The sequence below is a fragment of the Hyaena hyaena genome, unplaced genomic scaffold (assembly GCF_003009895.1).
Source record: "Hyaena hyaena isolate Hyena2069 unplaced genomic scaffold, ASM300989v1 scaffold_910, whole genome shotgun sequence".
Lineage (NCBI taxonomy): Eukaryota > Metazoa > Chordata > Mammalia > Carnivora > Hyaenidae > Hyaena > Hyaena hyaena.
Window position 1 is genome coordinate 108,587 of NW_024081547.1, and position 25,679 is coordinate 134,265.

General features: G+C 46.4%; 1 protein-coding gene across 1 annotated transcript in view; it reads left to right on the forward strand.

The window, feature by feature from the left end:
* The first annotated feature begins 5,540 nt into the window (after nucleotides 1-5,540).
* The window catches only part of APCDD1 (APC down-regulated 1), a 34,601-nt gene continuing 14,462 nt past the window's right edge, over nucleotides 5,541-25,679 (forward strand). Inside the window, exons 1-3 of the mRNA XM_039220837.1 lie at nucleotides 5,541-6,090; nucleotides 18,654-18,837; nucleotides 22,043-22,574. Coding sequence (XP_039076768.1) covers nucleotides 6,033-6,090; nucleotides 18,654-18,837; nucleotides 22,043-22,574 — 774 coding nt within the window. The 5' untranslated portion in view covers nucleotides 5,541-6,032. The remainder of the gene's footprint in view (nucleotides 6,091-18,653; nucleotides 18,838-22,042; nucleotides 22,575-25,679) is intronic.

The window sequence follows — 25,679 nt, forward strand, 5'->3', positions numbered from 1 at the left end:
CCTTGCACGTGCACAACCGAAAACACAGTAACCCAGATGCAAACGTTCTGCAAGGGCTGGGCATGTCCTGATGCTGAGAAGTTCAGAGACTCACAGCAGCAGGCAGCACATGACCATCTGCTCACCCCTCCTATTTTACAGATTGCAATAATCTGTTCTAGAAATTAGGCTGTTTGGGTACTTTACATGTAAAACAGCGAATTGTAGCACCAACCATCCAGATGACAGTTGCAGCCAATGTCCAGAGAGCCTATATGGCATTGCCTTTTTAGCTTGAATGTCTCAAAACACATCTAACTCAAGAAACTCTTTTACTTCTGAGAGGTAAGAGGCATTTATTTTTGGTGGTATAGCATTCGAGCTGAAAATAGCACCTTCTTAAGGAGCCTGCCCTCTAAAGTTGTATGACCTTAAGGCAAACCACTTAATCTCTTTGGCCTTAGTTTTCCCATCTGCGAAGAGAGACTTGTAATAGTTAAAGTATCTAAATCAAAGACAAACAATATTGAATGTGATATTATGATGATGTAATCAGATGGTAGAATGCCATACCAGATGGTCAGCTGAAGTAAAACATATTTGGTTTCACATAATCAAAACATACCAAATGGATTAAAGAAATACAGTCATTGTAAATGTTTGATATATGATTAATTATAATAGGACCAATCTGATACTTTATTCCTCTAGTACTGTTTCTCAAATGTTTTTCATTACTGGTCCCCAAGGAGCCTTTTAGACATTTATTCCTAATTGCCCCCACCCCCGTTAAATTGTAGGTAATGTGGATATACATTACACCTGTTTAAGCACTGCGCCCCTTTTGAGATCCACAAACCACTGTGTTAGTTGTTTTTTTTAATTCACACCCTCTCCACACCAACTCAATTTTCACCCTCTTTGGTGGCAAATCCACCATCGTTGACAATGTATGGTCTAGTCTGAGTCATCACTGTCAGTGAGTTATTTTTTAGGGTACACGTACATAGTGCTTGACTATGTGCAGGTATCCGTTACTGTTATGCCCATCTCACAGCCATGTTCAGTAACTTGCCCAAGGTCCTGGGGCTGAGGAGTTCGGGCCTAGTGAATCTAGCTCCTTAACAAGTGTGCCACACTGCCTCTCATTTGACAAACATGTTTGAGCGTTGCCATGTGCGCCACAACAACACAGGGCGTGCTCGGATTGAATACCAGTGTTTTTGTGTCTTCCTGTTTCTGTAGTTGTGCGCTGCGGCGGCTTAGGGTAGTGTTGGCCTCATAAAGACTCTTTCTTGATGGTCTGATCTTATCCTGCCTCATCTACCAGCCCAACAAATGCCCATTATGGGAAGACTTGCGGAGGGGCTGGGGGAGGAGATACAAACATAATACCCAATTTTCTTCCTGCCCTCAAAGAGCCAAGTAATCTCGTTAAGCAGATAAAGCAGTTAGACATACAGGGCAACCAGCCCTACAAGAAAGGATATTATCGGAGGCACATGAAAGTATAGGCCAAGATGTTACTGACTTCCTTTATTGCCTCCTGTCCCTGTTGGTCGCATATTTTCCTTCAGTGATAAGAGTCCTCAGTCTTGTTATCAAACCCCGTGCCCCAAACAGACGTGTGACACGGGGTGAATGGATGGTTAAGCTGGGCCATCCTCAGGTTTATATATCCTTATTTTCGGATCATTGTACATATATATCTGTATTTGGCAGTGGTCCATATGTGTTGGGTGGATGAACAAATGGATGCTAAGCTCACAAACATTTTAGCGGTTTCCCTTGATAACTGCCATGAGTGTAAAATGGGACGTAACCTTTAGTTTCTGAATCTCAGAAAAGCATGTCACTTAGCAATATATCTGAACCACACTTTATTTTCAAAATGGAGTTTGTTCAAACCACCGTGCTGTAAAAATGTAACTCAGACGTATGTCTCTCTCTAAGGACTCCTCCTCAGAATAGTTTTGTTAACTCTGCCTCTGAGGAAGCTGTGTAAGATTTTTAAGATTTAAGATCTTTATCGACTATTGAAGTCCTGCTGGGGCAAAACACTGAAAACACTGGGCTAGGTGCTCAAAAGGGTTAAGTCATGACTAGACATCATTCCTGTCTTCCAGACTCCAGGCAATTCCATGGTGTCACAGACGGGGCATTGACGTCTAACGAGTTTCAGGAAAAGCTCATTCCCAGTGACATTTCCCATCCTCTGAGGATGCAGCAGTAGTAAAATGTTTTTAACCTTATTCATAGTTGAACACAGTTCAGAATTAATGTTTTCATTCCTCTGATCTTTCTTAAAACTATCATTTTCTTCAAGAACCAAAAGACATGGACTCCCCCAAATTGCAAATGGCTTGCATGATCATACACCCTTAGTCAGTTTCCCCAAAGACTGATTAGGAAACCAAATTGTAGCTCGGGTATTAAAGGACACTGATCCTCGCACCTCCCACGGCAATAATGCTGTGGAGCTGTCCACGACCCCATGCTCACTAAAACCCAAAACGCCCTCCTAAGAAAATCAAGCAAAGGTGATCACCCAAGCTTTGTAGCCAGCACAATCCATTCCAGAAAATGTGCTCGTGATTCGGAGTTACCGGGGAAGAGCAAAAGGCTGGTTCTGACTCAAAGACGGGACCAATTGTAGAGGCTCTGAGTTAGGATCAATAGTGTTTGTGGGAAAAGACCACTTGCTGAGCATGTGAGATGCCTCGTGAGCTGGTGATGGAACACTTAAAGGAGTTCCAAGTGTGCCTCTGATTTGCCGTGTGTCTGAGAACTCCGTCCCTTGAGTTTCCTCTTCCCCATAGACATGGCAAAAGTCAATTATGAGTAGCTCTGAATATTCTAGCATACTTGTTGATGCTGGTGAGGGTATCTTGTCCCCGTACCCCCACCAGGGACTCTCCCATGATCACCAGGACCTACAGATGCTGCTGCTCAAGGCTCAGTCCTTACAAGTGGCCTGGGAAAATTCCTTGTGCAGATGGCAGGGAGCCTGTCTCTGAGCTGGAGCTCACAGCCACCTGATTATTAGAAAAGGCCCTCACCCCCATTGCATTACTTTAAGCAGATAGCCACACACTATGTAATCACTCTAAGACAAATATCTACCGTTGTTTTTATTTTTCTCTTCCAGAAGTGAGCACACTCAGGGCAAAACTAAAAAGACAGAGAGTGAACCCTACTCTCTGGACAGGACAAGGCAGAAGGCGATGAAGGAGCAGACACTGGCGGGATGTTATGCTGAGAGTTGAGGGTCGAGCATTTAAATCTATGACACTACATGTGGAAAATAAACTGGCAAAACACATTTTAGACTGATGACATCACCCTGGCTATGTTTATATGAACACCAGTAAAACCAGTTGGAAAACAAAAATTAAATCAGTTTGACTGTCAAGAGGACACCAAATTATTGGCTGGCCTTCTGGTTTTCTTCTTCTTTTTTTTTTTTTTAAATAACAGAATCAAGTAATCATTTAACTAAATATATTACCTAATTTTTCTGCTAACATGTAATGAATGACCTTAACGTTTTTCAATTACTACCCACCCAGTGCTTATTCATAAACACACCATCCATAACATTCTCTCCTGTTGTTTGCTTGTTTCAAATACTCGCGGATGGACTAAAAAAGCATCCAATGACTAGGAGACATAGAAAAGCTAAACACTGCCTAGTATGTGTTCTTGGTGACAAGGCTAATGTTCTGCTCAAGCAGCCAACTATGCTGTTTACATCATTTCCAACTGCCCAACATTCGTGAGGAAATCAAGTTCCTGCTTTAAACACGACTGACCTTTGAGCAGCATTCAAATCCAACAACTCATAATCTGCTACCCAAACCTAGTAACAGAGACAAGCCAGAGACTGGGAACAAAGTGGGCCCAGAGAGATGCAAGCCCAACACAAAATAAAGGTCTTGCTCAGTCTTCCCTTCTCTCACACACAGCTAGGCTTTCATCTTTGAGATTTGCAAACATTGGCACGTAATCCTCACAACATCCTTGTGAGGTAGGCAGGTGGTGCATGTTATGATCCCTTGTATTAAAGGTGGAAAGATGATAATGACGGTGATAAAAATTGAAGCACATCAAACAGTATCAGCACCATCACATCAAAAGACCCATGGCTTTCTCAGAAAAAAAAAAAAAAGAAAGAAAGGAAAGGAAAGGACGGGAAAAGTAGAAACTGTCAAATGTATTCTTATCTGTTTTACTAAGTTGTACACCCATGCTAAGGTCCCACTAGTTTTGAAAGTCTAGAGCACAAGGACTTGAATTGTTACATTGTTCAAAGGGGCAGAGAACTCTCTTGGGAAGTCAGGCATTCTTTTTAAGTGTTTTATTTATGAAAAACAGCGGCGGAGTCAAGAAATGGTCTCTTGATTCATCTGGTCCCGTGGCTGCTCCCTTATCCTAGTGTGAGGAGGAGGGGACATTTAGCCTAGGAGCCTGGATCAGCCTCCTGGGAGCTGCTGAATGGCCCGTGGAGGAGCTCCACCGAGGAGGGACCTCCAGATAAATCCGGGAGCCCTGGCACATCAGCCCAGCAGGGGAGCTGCCCTGTGGGCAAACAGCTTGTACCAGTGTTTTGGGGAATGAAGAGAGTGGGAGCCATTCCTGCCTTTGGGTCTTAAAAGCCACTGTAAAATTGACCATAGCCCCCTCTTCCCCCCAAAGGCCCAGAGAACATAAATAAAATCAAGATTTGGGCTGCGAGAGAGGAGGAACCAGAAAAGGGGCCTCCGTGCACTTTCTTGGGGGGACCGACAGCGAGTGTTTCTCGGAGATTTCTCCCGTGTTTCAACAAGTCATTTGCCTCCTGGAAGGGGGGTGGGCGAGGAGCAAGGGCTCCTGCAGCCGACACCATTCCCTTCACAGGCTGGGGCCTGTGACAGCGCTCCTCGCTCGCCAGGGTAGGCTGCCGGTGAAGGCGCACAATGCACCCCACAGGGAGCAGGCACGGCAGCGTTCCCCCCTGAGCGGTTTTCCAGAACTCACAACTCCTCTTTTCGCACCAATCTCTTGTCTCTCCTCGTCTCCTTTCTCTCCTGCGCGCCCCCCACACCCACACGTGTACCCCCATCCTTGCAAGTACACTTTTCTCAGATGCCCCCCAGCCCTGCCCCGCCACGAGCCCCCTAGCTCTACAGCGCCCCCCGTCCCCTTTCGGAACAACTTTCACAAGTGGTGCTTCCATCTCTGCGGAGGGAAGAGAAAGGGTCCAGAGTGCCCCGGGAGGAAGATGGGGGACGAAGGGGACCTCCTTCCGGGCGCGCGGGTGCGCGGCGGCCGAGGAGGAGGAGGAAGGGGGAGCTGAGCCCAGCGCGAGGAGAGAGGGCTCCGGCGGGAAGGAGAAGGTTAAGAACCGGGAGGGGAAAGGAAGGTGGAGGGAGGGGAGCGGGGGGGGGGGCGGGGAGGCGGGAGGAGGCAAAGGGGCTGGAGAGGAGGACGGAGAGGAGGCTGGAGGGGGAAGCGGGAGAGGCGGTGCCCCACGCGCCCTTTCAAGTCTCCGCGCCCCCGGCCCCCGGCGGCGGCCCGGGAGGCGGTGGCGCGGCGTCGCCGCCCCGACTCCTCCCCCGGCCCCTCCCCCGGCCCGGGGCCCGGCCGCCCCGCCGGCGGCGCTCGGGAAATATGAAGAGACGCTGCAGCTGCGGCGGCGGTGGCGGCCACTGCAGCTCCGAGCGGCGCGCGGCGGCAGAGGCGGCGGCGGCGGCGGCGGCCGGGGCGGGACGCAGACGGCCCGGGAGCCGGGAGGCCGGGAGCGCGGACAGGGCCGGGCCGGGCGCGCGGGGCCCGACGGCGCCCAGGGAGCGCGCGCCCCGCAGCCCCCGCGCCGCGCCCCTCGGGCATGGGGCGCGCCGCGGCCGCCTGACGCGCGGGGCCTGGGCCGGCCGCCCGTGTCCCCGCGCCGCCGCCTCGTCGCGTCCTCCGGGCTGGAGGCGGGGGGACAGAGCGCGCGCGGCGCCGCGGCCGTTCCCGGGGAGCGGCGTCCCTGGCCGGCGGGCGGCTCGTGCGGTCCCGGAGGAGGACTGGAGATGTCCGGTCTGTGCCGCGTCCTGCTCGCGTACCTGTTCCCGGCCCTCCTGCTTCACGGTGAGTTCCTCCGCCGGCGCCGCCGAGCCCGGGCGCAGCCGCCGCTCCCCCCCCTCCCCCTGCCCGCCCCGCGGAGAGGGGGCTCGCGGCTCCCCCGGCGGCGCCCGGAGCTGGTTTGCGGCTGGAGCTTGCTTTCGCGAAGGGTGCCGAGCTCACACACAGACACCTTTTAGCTCCTGAATGGATGGCTTCAAGTTCGAGGGAAAACTTTGATGCACTCTGTTGGATTTTCAAAGTACAGACTGTCGTGGAATCGCAGCCTTGGCGATCCCGTCTCCGAAGTGTCACAGTGCCTGCAGGAGGGGCCCTTGATGTGGTCCAGGCTTTTGTGGGTCTGTAAAGCGAAACTGTGGTTTCATTTAAGGGGAACAAGCTGCCCGCGCGGGTTTCTCTGTGCCCTCAGAGGGGACTAGTGCCTCCTGAGTTGTGGCGATGCAGTTCAAGGAGCAGGGGACTCTTTAATAGCCTAGATGTAATCATCAAAACCAGTCTCGTAAGGTTCTCCGGGACGGGACACCTTATCTCCCGCATACTCTTGCTTGACGGTTTTGATTCTGCGCTTTGTGTGCCACATTTTCTCAGGGGCTCCGGCAACCCCTTAGCCAGAGAACCCATCAGGCTTTCAAAGAGCTGCGGGAATGGCACTGAGAAAAATAAGGCAGATTTTGTGGTGGGTTGGTGTTGATCCTCGCTGCAGGCGGTGGGCTGAACACATTGTGCCGATTCAGAAATCCTCCGTGAACTTTCCCTAATGGTGGACACCTGACATTTCAGCAGAGCGTCTCCACCCGGAGCATGGCTCTCCTGCCTCCACACCACCGTCACCTCCAAAACCCCTGCATGGCAGATGAGCACCCTCGAGGACACTCTGGGTTTGGAGCTTCAGAATGCATGGATGCATTGTAGCCAGCACAGACGACCGGCTGGGCGGTCGCCCCATAATCTAGGAAGGGAAGATCCGGGGAATCCAGGGGCTAGAAGGGGCTCTTTGCTTTGTGGTCCTGCTTCAGGGCAGACAGCTCCAGCCCTGCAGCCCTGCTAAGGTGTCTGGTGGGGCCAGATCTGCCTGATTGCCAAGGTGTGTACCCTGAGTCCCAGTGATCCCAGACTTTAAAAGTCAGGATGGAAGGCTTGCAGTTCGAGGGCCAAAGAGAGAAGGTATAATTATAGGGTTGCACTCCTAGGCCCATCTGCTTAGAATTACAGAGCAGTTTTAATCTTTGGCTGAAACATGAAACAAATCAGAGCCAATGAACAGATCAAACAGCAGCTGCCACACACACCAGGGGGAGAAAAAAAAAAAAGGGTGAGAGAGATGAAACAGAGAAAAATGTCCCCTTAAAAAAATCTGTTGTAATATCTGTGAGCAAAAATGGCAGTGTGGTCAAATGACTTGAAATGAGAAATTACTTGAGAGTTTGGCATAAACAGAATTTTTTTTGCATAAACTCATTGCCTTTTTGCACTACAAAAGTGGTCCTCAGATATGCAGCATGGACCGGCTCATTCCCAACTTTTTGTCCCTCTTTTCGGAGGTGGGGATTGTAATTATACTTACTGCCCCCCCAGTCCAAGCTGGGATGGTAACTAATAGTTGGTAATAAGAGCCCAAGTATATATCCTTAGTGAGTATAGCCCCAAATCTCCAAAGTTGAGTCTGTGTTGGCCAGAACGTCTTGGAATGAGTGATTTACCCAGACCCAGTGGTGCTGGGAAGAGAACCTTGTGGTGGGAGGGAGGAAGGAAGGGGCCAGTCTGCATTGTAACCCGAGGAAGGGGGCGGGGGGCAGACCCTGTGCTTGTGTGCACGTGTGTGCGTGTGTGACGAAGAGGATGTAAGATAAAAAAGGAGTTTGCAAAGTTTAATTGGATGACATGGATACCCTGCAAAAAGCTATCCAATTTCAAAGTGAATCTGCAATGGCAAAATTATTAACACTGAAGTTGCTCAAAGATCAACTTAGATCCTGCAGGGAGTGTTGGACTCTAGCACAAAAAATAAACAGATGGAGTAGTTGTGCAACGTATGAATCCTTGGGATTTAAGAAAGGCTTGTCATAATTTGTTAGGATAGTGTAAAGCACCGGCAAAGAATGGAGTATGCCCCCTCTCCCCGTCTTCTTCCTGATTCTACCCAATGGAAGTAATTTTAACAGAAAATGGGTGTTAATCAACTTAATCCAGAAGAATGCCTTGATGAATGTTCCCTATTCTATAGTGAGGGGCTTTAGAAGCATTTAAAAATTCTGTAGTGACAGATGAACTTGACCATATATTTTAATAGTTATGAGTCTAGAGGAGAGTACCTGAAATCTTTTGAGAATGGCTTAATGATTTTTCCCCCGATACCTACACATTTTATTTTGCTAACCATAAGACATTGTTGGTGTATTCATGGTAACCGTTAGTAGGTTATGAGTGTATTTGTGACAAACTTTAATAAGTGTAGCTTCAGACATTTATAGGTTAGTATACTGGCAAGTCCGGTGAATGAGATTTAAAAGTGCACAAGGCCTTCATGAAGATTCTGCGTGCGGATGCTGTAGAAACTATGATGTTTGGCCTCCAGTCTTTGTTCAGTTTGTTGATTACTTTTATTTCAACTCATTGCAAGTCATAAATCACCCGTGGGTCCTCTTGGTGAGTAAATTAGGCTCTGGCTAGACTTCGAGCCTGTTGTTTGTTTTGCTGTTTTTTAAAACTGTAAATGTAGTGCAAGACTCAAGTTCAAAATTTGATGGAATAAAAGTATACATGTCAGTTTTACTTTCCTCTCCTTCAACTTCTGAAAACAATTGCATTTCTTAATCCAAATAAAACCTATTGAATGTCACGGAGGTATGCAGCTGGAAGATGTCCATTATCACTGTTTTCTTTGCTTAGATGAAATGCCACAAAAATCATTCGGCTCCAGAAACACAGATTAGCATGAGGTATTCAAGAATAAGTGGTGCTTTAATGCAAGGCAAAGTGCTGACTCTCTTTGCTAATGGAAACCTTTGATTTTACATTTTGGAGCTGAAGTTGGGGAAGATGTTCTTTTCCCCAGTGCTGTTTACTTGTGCAGAAGTCATGGGCTTTTTTGAAAGATGAAGGCACTTTTGAGTCATTCCCTTTCATTCAAACATATTCTAGCAAAACTTAAAAAAACAACAACAAACCCTGTAGATTTCCAAATGATAGCATCACCAGCAAAATCTAAGGAAACACTTAACTAGGGTAAAATAGGAATCCCTGAAATACCATTTTTCTGAAGACCATTTTTGTAACCAAGAAAACATTGTGTTTCCTGCACCCTTTCCCCCTTGGTCATAAAATGAAATCTTGAAAAGAAATATGACTCGTTAGTACATAACAGGGAGCAAGGGTCTTAGATGTTAAATATTCTCTTGTGAAATAAATGGACTTGCTTCAAACATGTGGCTAGGCAGATCTGTAAGAGCCATGTTTATTCTTTTTTCTGCCCAAATGAGAAGAGAATCAAACATTAAGTGGATGATATGACTGTGCAATTATATACTGTTTAGGGACAGACCGATGACAAGTTGATATAATCAATTAACGTGGAGCATAAAACGTTTAAGACTAGAAACATAAAAAGAGATGTTAGTGATTGTATACATCTGCTGACTGCTAACACAGCAGGACATGTCTTCAGTGGAGTCTTGTGTACGGAGTTGAAGTATAGAACCTACCACCATTGTCCACGCATGACTTCTTACTGTGTTAAGATTTTATGTGTATCGGTCCTTGTTTACTTTTCTGTAATGCAGGAATAGAATTTTTCCGGAAAGTCATGTGATACATGTCTAGGTTAGAGAGATGATATGGTGTCACCCTAAAATCATTAAGAGTTTTCTGTTCTATAAGAGTTTTCCAGTTTCATTCATTCAGCACGTATGTTTATGAGGCCCTACTCTGTGCCAGGAGCCACTGCATGCTAGGGACAGGAGCTGTGAGAAGGCGCAGGCTCCCTTTCCTGTAGAACCCCAAAGAATATCGAGGGGCAAGGAAAAAAGCAGAGCTGGGAGTGTGGCATGCTCTAGTTGACTGCAGTATTTTCCCTGCTGAGAATCGCAACAAACCACACCAAACATACATTTACCACGTGCGCACACCATGCACCCACACCATGTGCACGCACCACACATGCACACACGTGCACACGACTGCGCTGAAGACCACGGGTGTGGCGGCAGCAGTCAGCTTCAGACGCAACATGCAAATTTCGCAGTCTGTAGTTCAAGTTCAACCCCAGTGTCTAGCCTGGGGACCGTGGCATTAGAAGAAAAGGACATAGAAAATTACCTCCTTTTCAACTACAGCTGAATGGAGCCAGGAATTTGAAATCTTGACTTTATTATATTTCTCCTAAGGGGAAAAATACCTCTAGATAAAAAGGTTTAAAGATTGGCAAAAACAGCTCTTTTAGCTTTTATCTCAAAAAACAATTTGGAAATAAAAATAAGAGCTTGGTAGGCACAGCTACCCACATGTTAGTAAAATCCAGTTTGTCTGCAATGCGTGTGTGCTTTTATTCCAGCGCATGGAAAACTGTTGGAGCTTATCAGAATCCACAGTAAAGCATACATTTACAGTAATGAGTGCTTATTTAATTGGGCTGGGCAATTTCATGGCCAAGTAATTACCTTCATTTAATCTAATCAGTCACATTTTATCTGCTTTGGGGTTTTGCATATCACACCAGTTCTAACTTGAGAATACTTTCTCACTCTGATTATCCAAGTAATATATGTCACGTTATTGAAAACGGGAGTATGCGAAATGAGCACGAAAAGAATTGCTCAAAACCCTCTTCCCGGAGACAACCATTGTTAATATTTTTACATTATGCTTATTTAGCATATTGTAAATCTCTAAAATTTTTTAAAGCATTCAACTACATTTTCTAGAGACTGACCTGATCAAAGATTAGTTCAGTCCCGGTGTGCTGGAAAAGTGTTTGCTCCGCCACTAATTTTACATTTTACTACATGCAAAAATAGTGTGGATCTTTTGGTTCTCAATCTAGATAGGCAGGTGAAAAACTCTGGCATATAGCTAGATAATTAAAAATTTTTAATATGTCATTGAAACATTGGGGATTTGGATTTGGGGTATACCTACCTTCTATTTCGCTTTTCCTTTCATTTATAAACAATGTCCCATGCTTGAGAGAGAACCTCACAAGTAGTAGGCACTAGGCTATTTGGTGAATGAATGGATATGGACTTTCAAAAGGCAAGTAACCCCTTTTCCTTCCCCTATCCTCCTACCCTTCACTCTTCTGTTTGGTCCCTGTCCCTGGACCAGCTTGCTTCCTGACAACAAAACATCGTGGGTTTAGGAATAAGCTTTACCATGGATGACTGTAGGAGAGGTATGTATTCATTCCCTCCAAGAACTACGCTAAGAACTGCTTTCTGAATGCATAATCTGGTGAAGTTGGTGGTGTAAACAGTCACCTGGTCCATATGCTTTGTATTTAGGGTGTAAATCTCCGTGTAAATGATCAACCCTAGGCTTCCTTTCATTTTGGGAAATCTATGGGTTTTTTATTGATATCATTGAGAGTTTTCAGTCTCTGCACAGAAGACTGTTACATTTATGATAGTGGTTAAGGACATTCTACAGTCATTTTGGATTACTATTACAGCATGATTGAGTCCCCAGAAGTAAATCATTTGTGTGTGCATGCACATGTGTGTGCGCACGTGTACACACACACACACACACACACAGGCATGCATGTGAATAAACCCTCCAGAGCTCCAGGATCTCATTTAGTTCTCTAGAAGTGGTAATCTATAGAATTTTATCCTCAAACCTTCAAGAATTAATTTTTTTCAACAGGTGAATAATTTCCTTCTAGAGTCCACCTTTTCCTCCCACACTTTCTTGAAAGAAATACCCATTTGCCAGCATCATTTTATCGGAGCCCAGGCCAGGGGACCCCCAGTGCTGGAGACCATTTTATGAATCCTTTTCCTGATTTGGACCTCCTCCGGACAGGGCACAGTGCTGTGGAGAACTTCCAGTTTAGTTGGTGTCACGGACCGGCAATTTATATAACCCTTCACATTAAAGAGTGTTTCTCCACTTACAACTTTCCAGACCTGTGTAGTAACTGACATTTGATAAATGAGATAGCATATGATAAAGTGAATTGTCAAGCGTTCCACAGACTTCAGCTATTATCACCATTACTCTAATGTTCACTTTTAAACAGATAAAAGGCACACGTTACATGACCCACCCAAAGCTGCCTTTGGGACTAAATTCGTAGTCACTTTCTTATTGTAGGGTTGTCGGTTTTTAATCCTTTGAGATACTCTTTTCCTTGGATTCATTTGCAGCAAAAATCTTAATAAATGAGAATCCAACTAACTAGTCTTCTCAATTAGCCAAAATGTCTAGAATCCTCCGTTAACCAAATTGTTGATGTTATTTGCACCTGCATTCCCACACACGGACTTTGTCGCTCTTGTCTTATAAAAAATAAATAAGGAAAAAAAAACTTTCATGGTTTAAACAGGGCTATTACCTGTTCAGCCCGATATCTCTGTATCCAAAGTACCATCCTATAGGGACTGATGTTCCTAATAATGACCTTGAGCCACTTTGAGAACCTAAGTCATCAAAGAAAGACCATAAATGTCAACTGCATTCAACACACAATGGCAGAATTTTCAACTACATATTGTGATTAGTCAACACTTCCAGTTACATAGGTAATCCAATTAAGTGGAGGTTTTAAAAAGTTATTATATATAACAAGCACATTTATTATAAATAATAGGGATACTCAGACAGGAACTATTATGATAGTCGCCAACCTTGATTACTGCACTGCTAAGTACCAGGATGACAGATTTAAGATTTAAGATTAAATTTAAGATTTAAGATTAAAGTAGGACATATAAATATTTTGCACAAGTTTCTTTTCAGATGTAGTGCTAAATTAGTATAGTTTCCTATTTTCCTTTCTCCCTTTCTCCCTCCGTCTTTCCTTTCTTTGACTATAACTTCTTATATATCTTCTCCACAACATGCAAGAGATAGTCCAAAAAACTCCCAAGACTACAAAAGAGATTTACTGCTGTTTGTCCAGAGTGGTTTCCCTTCTCTTACCTTTCTCATTTATTCAGGCAAAAATGATACACTGAACTAGACAGTACACTGAACCATCGTAGAAGCTTCATAGTGGTTCTTCCTGTTTCCCATCTGTTTCCCATCCCTCTGAAAATGGGAAAAGTGATCTTCCCAAAATGGAATTCTTACTGTGCTATGACATTGCTTAAAGTCTTTTGATGGTTTACCCTCACCTTTCCAGTGAAATGCACACTCAATATGACATGTAACACTCTTGATCATGGCCCTGCCTCTCTTCTGCTCTTCTGTCATGGGCTGCCCTGTGGTACCCCCTCCCTAAGCCCATCCCCAGTTCCTCCTATAGGATCCCCTCCTTCCCACCTCTTTATGTTTGGATATGCTACTCTGCCTTGACCACTTCGGTTCAGCGTTCAAGACATGGCTACCCCTCCACGAACCCTTCAAGGATGAATTTTGAGGCTGCTCTCTCAGTCCCTATGAATCCCTCTACAAGCCCACTTGGGGTCTGGTTTCTCACCCAACTGAGACTCCCTCAGGGCATAATGTTTGTGGCTTCCATGCCTAGAACAGAGCCTGGCCCTTCAGAACCTTTCTCATGGTTTGAATGAATGAGTGAGTTACTAGTTTCAGTCTCAAATTGGAGTTGACATACTCTGAGCCATGCAGTGAACACAGGGGTCCCTGGGTTGAAGGCCGGTCTCCTCAGAGGGCATACCATGACTAAAACTGAGAAGGAAGCCTTGGGGGATATTATACTTTACCTCTCCTGCACTTGACTTGGTGCTTCAAATGACCTTTTAATTCTAAGCCATTTAATAGAAGTAACGCTCATGAGAAGGCCAGCCAGAGTTTCCACACCAGACAAAACAAGTAAATATTGGAGACCACTGTTGGCAGTTGACTACAGAACAAAGTTTCTTCTGCCGTACAGCAGCTCCTACTTTCATGTGACCCGTTTAATTTTGCTCCTTAACAGTAACCAAGGTTGTGGGTACTTCAAAGGGCAAAGGTAGAAAGGGAGCCAATCTCATTTTTTTCTACACTAAAAACATAGCATCAGCCACGAGTACAAACCCTAACTCGCTGTGTGCTGAGGAGCCGTGCTAACTGCAGAGTTCTTCTCCATCTGGCTGCTCACACTACTGCTCTTCTCCCGACAGCCTTGTCAGGTCTGCGAGCTTTACTCATTGTCTGATAAAAGCGATGGCCAAGTGGAGATGTGTCTCTAAAAGCCAAGTGATGTGATGATCTTTTTCCTGCTTTCAAATGGTTTGCATGTTAGCGGTTCTGGGATTTTATTTCTTCTACCCTTGGTTAAAAGGCATCACTGTAGGCTCTCTTCCTGTGTGACTGGCCTTATGAACGACCCATGCAAATCCTAACCACCACTCCCTCTTCCCCTGCCTTTGAACTCCCAGCTTCCTTCCCAGAGTCCTCCTTCATCATCTCCACCCTTGTTCTTTGACATCCAGGCCAATGAGTCCTTAAGAGCCTCAAGATCAGAAAAGCTTATCTTCATTCTCAGTCATGCTTCCAGCTCCTAAAATATACAAAAAGTGAGTAGGTATTTGTTAAACCGAGTAGAACTTGTCAACAACGACAGAGTGGTTTGGGTTCCACCCTCTTCTGCATCAGGGTCACCAGTTAACTTTGCCAGGGAGCCCGACGTCATTCTCAGAGCTCAGAGGGAGCCTGGCTCTGGATGACTTTTACCATTATTTTAACTGTTCTGTTAGTTAGGAAGGCCTTTTTGAGGGTAGTCTAAGCACCTAATCATTATTTAAAAGAATAACACATTTAATGAGAATGATGTGCCTGTGCTAAGGAAGACAGTCTCAGATAATCCTGAGACCAACCCTTAGAGATGGGTAATGTTATCCCCTCTTTACAGATGAGTACACAGAAGCTTGGAGAGGTTAAGTTATTTGTTTAAGGTCACAGTGCTAATGGTGTGTTTCATCAGTTGTAAGATACACATTTTCTTCCCCTTTTAAGATCTCTGCAGTAGATGTGCATCTTATGGTCACTGGGGGTTCTAGTCCCTGTCAGCCTGCAGGCAGCAGTGATGAGGAGGTGATACAGCCTTTGCCTCTGTGAACCCGGACACAGAAGCTCACACTGTCATCCCATCACTTCCCTTATGTGTGTCCTTGTGACTCCACGTCTGTGGATTAGTTGCAGATAGGTTGGTGTTGAAAATAGAGTAGACATTTGAGCCAGGCATGCTTAGTTATTTTCTCCATAACTCACTGATAAATTACACTCTTCATGCTGAAGAGAAAAACCACTGTGAAAATTGGAGTGGCCTCATATTAGAGCAGCAGAGTGGTAGTGTGACATCAATGAGGCAAATATTTATCACTGGAAGAATAACTGCAATTCCATATTTTCTCATGTTAGCAATGATCAATTACCTGGCAAGGAAGATGCCCACAAAATGATGTGGCTATGTTCGTGTTTTGCTGTTGAGATCCATGCAAAGCAAACACATTGCCTGTCACATATGAAGCATTGCAACTGAAGGCAAGATGCATTGTCAAATCTCTCTGAACAGATAAAAGCAATGTCAGAGCAGCAAATGCTGCTGTGAGTGATTCAGGGGTATCCTCGGGACTGTGGTTCAGGCATTATGTCCTCCTTTAAATGTAGGTGTTTTGTCACTGGTAGTAAAAATAATGATGCGTCTTAACAATCCTTGAAGTTTTAGATTCAGTGAAATCCTTTATGTGGCAGATCAGTTTCAGACTCCCGCAGCCTAGAGATTTTGCCCATATCCACTAACCTCCCTGGTTGTGTCATCTTTACAGGAAAACAGTTGCAGGATGTAAAGAAGCTTAACAAATCGAATTTTAGAACATAGCTTGGTTGATAGCGAGATGATGGTTCTTTACTAAATGTTTAGTGTCACGTTTAAAGCAGAGCCTTCCCCAACACCCGCTGCTTTGTAATTTGAATTAACATTGTAATTGATCACACAGTCCGTTGACCCACCAGACAGCTGTACTGTCTTTCATTTCTTGATTGCCTAACAAACAGGGAATTCAGGAAATGCTTCCCATCATCAGGATAATTACAACTCTTGAGATTGGTAGAGGGTATAGTCCATAGTACCCCTTCTCCCTCCTCTAGTTCAAAGCCAACTGACAGATCAATAGAGGTCTCAGAAAGATGGGGATGAAAACATGAGGATTGCAATAAAAATCAGAAGATACAGTGTAGGTGATGTCCAGGATAGGATTACTAATAGTTCACCCCTGAATTTTTCAGACTTTCCACTTGGCCTCCTGTCAGTCAAACATCAGAAGGTGTAGGGTCCTTACTACATGGTGAGGGTGGAAGCTAGCCAAAATGCATGTGCAGTTGACCTCTGAACAACACAGGTTTGGACTGAGTGGGTCCACTTACATGTGGATTACTTTTTTAATAGTATAGTGCTATAAATGTATTTTCTCTTCCTTATGATTTTCTTGATAACATTTTCTTTTCTCTAGATTACTTTATTGTAAAAATACACTACATAAAACATATAACATGTTATTCAGGGGTGAACTGTATTTTGAAAACAGGCCAGTTTGGCAAAGAGAAAGAGAAAAATGGCGTGGTCACGCATACTTGTTTCCTTCCCCGTCCTGCATAGGGCTTCACTGGGGAAGGATGAATGAGGGAGGTGGAGACGGTACCCAGAAATGTCACTCTTCCTTCCTCCCTGGAAGCAGGGGCCACGGGAAAAAAGGTCCTCAAGGAACAGCCATGAGCATCAACACCACCCAATGTGGATTTCGGATTTCAGTGTTTTTCTCATTCTGGCTGGGCTCCCAGTCACCTGGCTGGGCTAAACAGGGTTGGTGGTGAGGTCGCATGTCCTTTGAACACAGCACCATCGTCTCATTTTAGAATCTTTCTTCACACTTGTCATTTAGTTGGATTGTACCCCTAGGTATCTCTGCCTCGTTCCCTGTTTGCTTCATTTAAGATACATAAGAATAATCCAAAACCACTGCTCTAGCCCAAGGCCAGCATGTTGCTCAGAGGAAAAGCCCCAGGGTTCCCACGTGGAGACTGCTGTCTTCTCAGCACCAAAGATCTTCCACAAAGGATTTGTTCAGCCCTCTGAATCATGGCAAATATCTGAATATTTTAAAAATATCTGAATGTTATCAACCTGTGGGGCTCAGTTTCTCCAGTAGCTTTTCATAATGTTGCTGTAAGTCCCCATAGTTCTGGGTCCGACATTTCATTTTTAAATGGTCTCTTGTAAGCCATGGTTTCTCAATGAAGTTATTAAGGTGTTGATTAAAAAATATGTAATTGCCCCCTCATAGGTAGCATTCTGACAGGTGCATTTTATTTATTTTGTGTATATTTTTGTTTTGTTTTTATACATTTGTCTAACTAGTGTTTCATGGGTTTTTTTTTTTTTTTTGCTAACAAGGTGCTGAATACTTAGTAGGTCCACAGTGAAGTCGCACTGATGTGTTAATTACTTCAGGAGTGAATCTCAAAGGAAACAGCGCATTCTCAGATTAGTACTCCATTTGCCAGCATTGCTTTATTCTGAAGCTGGAGCTGGTGGTTATTTTGCATGTTTAAGTGTCCGGCAACATAAACCACTTACACTGAAGATGAACTTAGCCCTAATACTCCTTTATCCATGGGAAATAAAAGTGTAAAGACCTTTTGTGGTTACACTTCTTAGAACCCTATATTGTCACTGACTTTGTGGGTGTAAAGAGTTGGAGTGGGAATGTAACTGGGGAAAGTGTCCCACGCTTTTGGGTGGGTAGGTTGGGTGGATTGGGTGGGTAGGATGACTTGCCCCCACTATTGGGCAGCCCCATAGAGGGTGTCCATCCAGAGACAGAGAGAACCAGAAGCTGGAAGGCTTGGTGGGAGCAGCTGGGAGCCAAAGCCAGGGAGCACATGTCGGATGGGAGTCCATCTGAGTTGTTCTTGGTCCTTTCTCCGCTCCATCGGAACTCCCTTTCCACTGAGGCTGATCTCCACGCCCTCCCCCCTCCTCACCTAAATATGTCACTGCACGGCCCCTTTCTTACTCCTCCTCCTCTGGGACATGTTCATTTCTCTCTGCAGTCCCTGTTACATTCATTTGTCTGCACCCTAAGCGGCTCGTTTGGATGCACGACCTTATTTGCTGCTTCACAGATGCATGCAGTTGAGCTCAGGCTTTGCCAGGAACTAGCCGCAAGACCTCCCACGAGTCCGTGTTAACTCCGTGGGCCTCCGCTTTCCCACCTGGGAAACGGTCTCCAGGGACACATCCGCCTTAGAGACGTGAACTCCATAAGAACAGAGACAGTGATAAGCATGGCGTGGTAGGAGTGCATTTCCCGCTTGCAGTGATTGCCAGCCAAGGAGGCAGTTCCTCAGCCTGACTCCGTCCTGTCTGCTGCAAGCTCTCCTTTCAGCCAACTTCCACTTTTCTCTTTCAGGGCTGGGAGAGGGTTCTGCCCTCCTTCATCCAGACAGCAGATCCCATCCCAGGTCCTTAGAGAAAAGTGCCTGGAGGGCTTTCAAGGAATCACAGTGCCATCACATGCTCAAACATCTCCACAATGGCGCCAGGATCACTGTACAGATGCCACCAGCAATCGAGGGCCACTGGGTGTCCACTGGGTAAGTGGGCCAGGGCTGGACCGGGGCAGGGAGGGACCAGAGAGCACACATCTGTGGAAGGCCTCTCTTCGGGTTTCTCAGCTACAGAGAGACTTTATCCTATCTGCAGTGGTGTAGGTGTTATCTAAGTTCTAACTAAAAGCCAAGCGACACTTTGAAACTCTGGTTGGTAAAGAAACAGAGCTAAGTACTGTAGAAATCTTAGCTAAAGCAGAGATGTACCACTGTTAACCAAGGGGCGTGAGTGAATGGGTCCTTGTTTACCGAACTCTGTGGGACCACTGGTGTATAGAAAGAAACCATTAGCAAGTAAAATTAGGAGTCTGTGTTTCACCAACCCTGAAACATGACTTGCAAGCTTCTGATGGTCTAAATATTCTAGCCATATTCTGGTAATTTAATATACGGCTTCAGGGTTCTAAGTGAAAAAGTACGCGGGCTACCTCGACTAGCCAGGGCGTAGTTCTTGGACTCTTTTCCAGGCTGCAGAGCTGAGATTTATCCCAGTTTGAGCTCTGGCTTATCTTCCATTAGAGCTTTTAAAAATAGCCTAGAGGCAGACCTGCAATTTTTCCCCTACCCATTAAATTGTTGAGAATTAACAAGGCTCACTCTGGGATCTAATCACTTCTCCCTTGCAGCCTCCAGGTACCTTGGGGAGGGATCAAATGTACACAGAGAAGAGAAAAAAGGAATTTTATGAGATGATGAAGACCCAGAGGTTGTTGTTTCTTTTTCACTTAAGATGAGGTTTCTTAAAATAAGGAGATGATAGATATTTGCACAACCTGAATGTGATGTGCTTTTAATAATTTATCATTTTATTCAAACACATATTTATTGAGTGCACAACTATTTACTGTGCGCCAAGCACTAGTCTAGATTTTGTGTGTATGGTAGCGAACAAAACAAGACATGGTCCCTGTCTTCAGGAATTTTTCAAATAAACATACAAAGAAGTACTCTGAAGAGGGAAAAAAACAACAGGTGCTAAAGGGGAATACCACGGACCTTATTTTAGGATGGGGGTGGGGTTAGGAGAGGCTACCGAAGGAGAGGACACTTGAGCTGGGATGTTGTTAGCTGTGCAAAGACCCAGGGAAGAGCTTTCCATTTGGAAGAACTAGCAAAGGCTAGGCTGGAGAAACAACTGACCCAGGGTCCTTGTATCCGACGTGTAGTAAACCTGGGTATAGTGATCTGGAGAGAACAGCTCCAGATGAGGCTCCCGAGGAGGGCGAGCCCAGCCCTGGAGCACGTTCCAGAGACCTGGAAGGTCTTCGATGAGTTTGCAGCAAAGACCATGCTTGAGACATGATTCAGCATTCATACGAGGCACCCTGGCTGCTGTGCGCAAATCAGTGGTAGAAAAGGTGATGTGAGGTTGACCAATTAAAAGACGCTCACAACAGGTGCATCTAGAGGTGAGAAGTCCTCAGTGCGGGAGGTGGTGGGTCAGTGGAGTGTGGAGGACTTGAGCTACTCTGAGGGCCGAGCTCTGGCGCCCCCAACACACATGCCACCAGAAGAGCAATTAAACTACAATTACCGCTCATACCAAAGGGAGCCATCTTCACAGGGGGAGGAGCCTTGCATCTCCTTCCAGGCCTTCTGGCAGACTCTGCAGGGTTCCTCTGAGTGCCTTCTGTGCATGCACCCTCTTTGGACGTCCACTGACTGCCTTTCCCAGAGGGAAGTGCCCACTTGGAGTAATGTTTACCTCTCACCAGTGTGTGAGCTGAGAAAAGGAGATGTTAACAATTTTGAGAATCACAGGCTTTTGAGATTTGAGCCCCACTTCTTGATTTAGCAATGCTGTCTGTTCAAACCAAAATTATTGTAAATAGAATAAAGTAAATATCATAGCTATGACATGATATATGGATATATGGTATATACTATATTGAGTTCTGGTACTACATTATTTTACACACACACTTCACAGATTTGAGCAGATTTATATAAGGCCCAAACTGATGAGATGTACGTCATGATATAAATGAGAGTAGGATCTAGCGGAGGGTTACAGAGGACAGAGTCTTTGGCTCTTTGGCGGATGTGTTGAAGAAACCCTCCTCACATCTCTGGTGTGGGCTGTGCTGCAGACAGAAATGGGCCACACATATAGCGGTGATCAGTTCCTGTGAGCCATTTGTGCCCGGTAGACCTCATCCAAGTATTTCTGGCCTAGGAATCTACAATTTATCTAAAGCCGCAGAAAAAAACCATTTTGTCATTGTCATTTTGTCAGCACAACGAAAGGAACCCTTATATCTGTTGTTATGTTAGCTTTGCTTTCACTAATGGACTCTTTGTTTTTCTGGGAGAGGGAAAATTAATTTTCACTAGATGGGAGGGTGAATGTGCAAGTGCCTCTAAGTGACTTCTCCCCAGACTGGATTCCATTTCAGGATGACAGACATCTAGCACCTGCCTGCTCTAGACAAGGTCCATGAAAGGGAATTGTTGAGGAAATCAACCATTTTTTTTTATTGTTTTAATGTTTTTATTTATTTCTTAGGAGAGAGAGAGAGAGAGAGACAGCGTGAGCAGGGGAGGGTCAGAGAGAGAGGGAGTCACAGGCTGAAACAGGCTCCAGGCTCCGAGCTGGCAGTCAGCACAGAGCCCGACGCGGGGCTCAAACCCGTGAACCGCGAGATCATGACCCAAGCAAAAGTCGGACGCTTAACCGACTAAGCCACCCAGGCGCCCCTCAACTATTTTTGAATTAGCATAAGGATACTTCCTTCATAGGCCAGCACTATACTCTTCCCTCGTCCCACCAGAAAGGAAGACACTTCTCTGAAGTCAGGGCCCCAGGTGGAAGTGAGGGTGGCAGGTTTGGGCTCTCCTGGCTTGTTCATAAAATGAATGAAAGAATGTGGTGTAGAGAGATTAGGAACACAGACCTGCGGCCAGACGGCCTGGGTTCCTGGTCTGCTTCTGCTACTGGCTGGTTACATGGCCTGGGGCACATTCCCTAATCTCTTGTGCCTTGGTTTCTCCACGTGTAAAATGGAAACAGTACTACTTTACTCATAGGTTGTTGTGAGGACTCAATGAATTGGTATCTCTGAAGGCAGAGAGCAGCGACCGGCCCAGAGTAAACGTTTGTTATCATGACCCTAATTTCTTGACACTGTAATGAATCTGCTCCGCATGCCTTTGCGCTTTAAAATGCCTTCCTTCCTCTTTTCTCCTTCAGCTGTGAAGTCAGGTCGGGCCCAGAGTTCATCACAAGGTCCTACAGATTCTACCACAACAACACCTTCAAGGCCTACCAGTTCTATTATGGCGGCAACCGGTGCACCAGCCCCACCTACACCCTGGTCATCCGGGGCAAGGTGCGCCTGCGCCAGGCCTCCTGGATCATCCGCGGGGGCACCGAGGCCGACTACCAGCTGCACAACGTGCAGGTCGTCTGCCACACGGAGGCCGTCGCCGAGAGGCTCAGCCAGCTGGTGAACCGCACGTGCCCCGGCTTCGTGCCCGCGGGGGGCCCCTGGGTGCAGGACGTGCCCTACGACCTGTGGCGGGAAGAGAACGGCTGCGAGTGCACCAAGGCTGTGAACTTCGCCATGCACGAGCTGCAGCTCATCCGCGTGGAGAAGCAGTACCTGCAGCACAACCTGGACCGCCTGGTGGAGGAGCTCTTCCTCGGGGACATCCACACCGACGCCGCGCAGAGGATGTTCTACCGGCCGTCCAGTTACCAGCCCCCGCTGCAGAACGCCAAGGTACCCCGCGGCTGACTGCCCCCGGGCCTGCGGCCTGTTTATTCTTTGTTAAGATGAGTGATTGGGGGGGGGGGAGGAGACGTGTCAGTGGGGTACAAAGCACCCCGTGAGAGGAAGCACCCAGCGTCGTGGGGGGCTGCATGGGGAGGGACAGGCGGTAGAATCAGAAGACCTGGCTGGGCCACCGCCTTGCTCCGCCAATGAGGCGCTGTGGTTTTCCTATTGACACTGGTGGTGGTAGTGGAGTTGTTGGTGTGGTCAGGGTTGTTCCAGAAGATTCCTAAGGCTCTTTTCAGCTCTAACACTCCAGGAATATCTTCTTTGATTCTAGGAGCAAAGCATAAAGGGAATTTGGAGATGTTAAAGCCACACTTGGGAGAGGGCAGCCGTGGTCCCAGCCCTGGAGGAGGCGGAGGAGTGTCTGAGGGAAAGTGACCTGGCTGGTGTAAGGCTGGAGAGCTTATGGTCTCCCACCCACCTTACAGCTCTCAGTCTTCACAACAACCCCTTGAGGCAGATCCTGCCACCCTACTAGGCTGAGGAGAGAGACAGCTGAGATTCAAGGGGTTGTCTTTTGCCCAAGGTCATCCAGTTAGTGAGGTTTTGCACTGGAACTTGAACCCAGCCCTCTTTCTCCAGACCCCACATTCTTTCCATTGGGCTAAGTGAAATGTAAAGTCGCTGTAATCACAAGGGAGGATGGAGGGGGGCAGGAAACAATTAAAACCTTATAATGTTCTTTTCTTGAATGATAGTCCAGTAATTATATTTGGAATTCACAAAGCATTTCCTTCCCATGGGCTCCGAATCCGTGTCAGCCTGTAACATGATCGTTTCCACTGCAGAAGTTGGGGAAGCTCGAGGCATGGAAGGGGGGTGCAGAGAGGGGGTCAGGGGAGATTTCTCCAGTGCTCCCCTGCATCAGATTGGCTCCTGTGGAATCTTCTCTAGAACAATGACTTTCTAAATGAGGGGCCCCCTTTTGACTTTTGTTTGACAGTTTATTCATTATTTTTAATCTTTTTTTTCTTAGTCCTTTGAGCTCATTTATGACTGGTAGAGATATCCCAGAGTACTTTCCCTGCCAAAGACCACTTGGTGTTATCTTCTGTTTATCTGTGTTATTGCGAGCTCCTGTCATGAAAGTCGCCTTTATTATAATTGTGGGAAATCTGCTGAGGAAGCCCACTTGGCGGAGACTGCTTCCTCTAGATGTGCCTCACCAGGGACTGTCCCCATGTATGAGGTGAAGCCAGACTGAGGGCCCAGGGCCCCACACCCAGCACTCTCTGGGCTCACAGCTTGACTGTGTCCTGACACAAGGTTCCAGATGCGCTGAGGGGGAAGAAGTGAGTTAGGGAAAGGGTGGCCTTTCCTGCCTGTCTTTATCCCAGTATCTGCCCCGGAACCCCCAGCACCCATCAGGATGGGGGAGGAGCTGAGGAGCTGAAGCTTCACCCAAACACACATCCTGCAAAGGCATCTGGAGGACAGTGTGCCATAGGTGGTGCCTGGACAAGGGTGCAGTTTCTGGGGAGATTTTTAGGAGTCCTGGGCTCCCCGTCCCATTGTGGGACCTTTCCAGGTAGAAGCATCATCTAGAGTCAGTGCTGAACACTGTTGCTAAACAGCACTTCCCTCCTTTTTATTTTTAATGTCTATTTATATATTTTGAGAGAGAGAGAGCATGTGAGTAGGGTGGCCAGAGAGAGAGAGAGAGGGAGAGAGAGAGAATCCCAGGTTGGCTCCGTGCTAGCAGCACAGAGCCCAATGTGGAGCTCGAACTCTGGAACTGTGAGATCATTACCTGAGCCGAAATCAAGAGTTGGTCATTTAACCAACTAAGCCACCAGGGTGCCCTATGAATAGCACTTCTCTTGACATCTCTGGTGTGAGAGAACAGCAGGGAAAGGAGCTTTTGTCCACACATTTGGCTTTCTTTGAGCACAGTCCAGCCAACTTTTTAATTATTGGTGGTAATGAGAAGTACGAATGTCAAGAATAAAAATGGCCCACGGATAATCTGGAAACCTTATGCAAGCCAAGAGCGCCAACAAAGCCCCACCCTGAAGCTTTATGAAGCTCTGCTATGCACAGAGTCCTTTTCGTGGCCTGCTCACCCTCCAGCAGACACACTATGAAGCAGCAAACAGCCAAGAGGTAGGACAGTGAGGCAGGGACCTGAAGAAGGAGGAGGGAGTCCCAGGGAGGAGGCTGAATTGCGGCAGGAAGAGGCAGGTGCATCCCTGGAGCTGCCCAGGTTGGAGTCTGCTCACTCTCCTGTCCGCACCTGACCTGGGGCTGGTTTTCTGCACACATTCATGTTCAGATGAATGTCATGTGGACGCCCATGGAGGCTCTTTTTAGGACTGAAAAGAAAAACAGATTAACCATAACACGTTTCTCTTCTTACCTCTATCCCCTCACTCTGAACTCACTTTGGTACTTGTGGTATGCCTCATCAGGAGGTCTGACAGGTAAAATCAGTATTCCCAAGACTTGCAGCTCTGGAAGATTCTCTCCCACTCCTCCCCAGGCCTGTAGGAGGGACTTCTCATGCTGTCAGTTGACTCACTGAACAGAGCCTGTCTGTTGGGCGGGCAAAGGCATACACTTGTGGTTCCTAGAGGAAAAATGTCTTGACTGTGAGTTATTACCATTGGCACAGGGACTAAGGATGATAGTTGTAAGGCTGACCTTAGGATTTTTATAAACAAAAAAGTAGGAGACATGCTTTTTTTTAAAAAAATACTGTCTGGATAAATTGACAAGAATATGGACTTTGAAGGTGGTAGCCATTCCTGGAATCCTCTTCTGTGGTCATCAGCTGCGGGGTGTTGGTGTCATCCGACCTCCTGAAGCCTTTGTTTTTCTTCTATAAAGTGGTAAGACTAGAAGAATTGATTGGATCAGTGTGCAGAATGCTGTCTCCCATCTGAAAGGGCCCTTCACCAAAGCCCCTTTCTCCCCACTCCTGAAGTAGGTAGTCCTTCTGGGCAGGTATCTGCTAGAGGGATGACATTGACCATGAGCCTCCAGGTGTTTCATGATGACTCACTATGAAGCATCTCCTTCCATTTTCTCCTCCTTTCCCTGTTAAGGCAG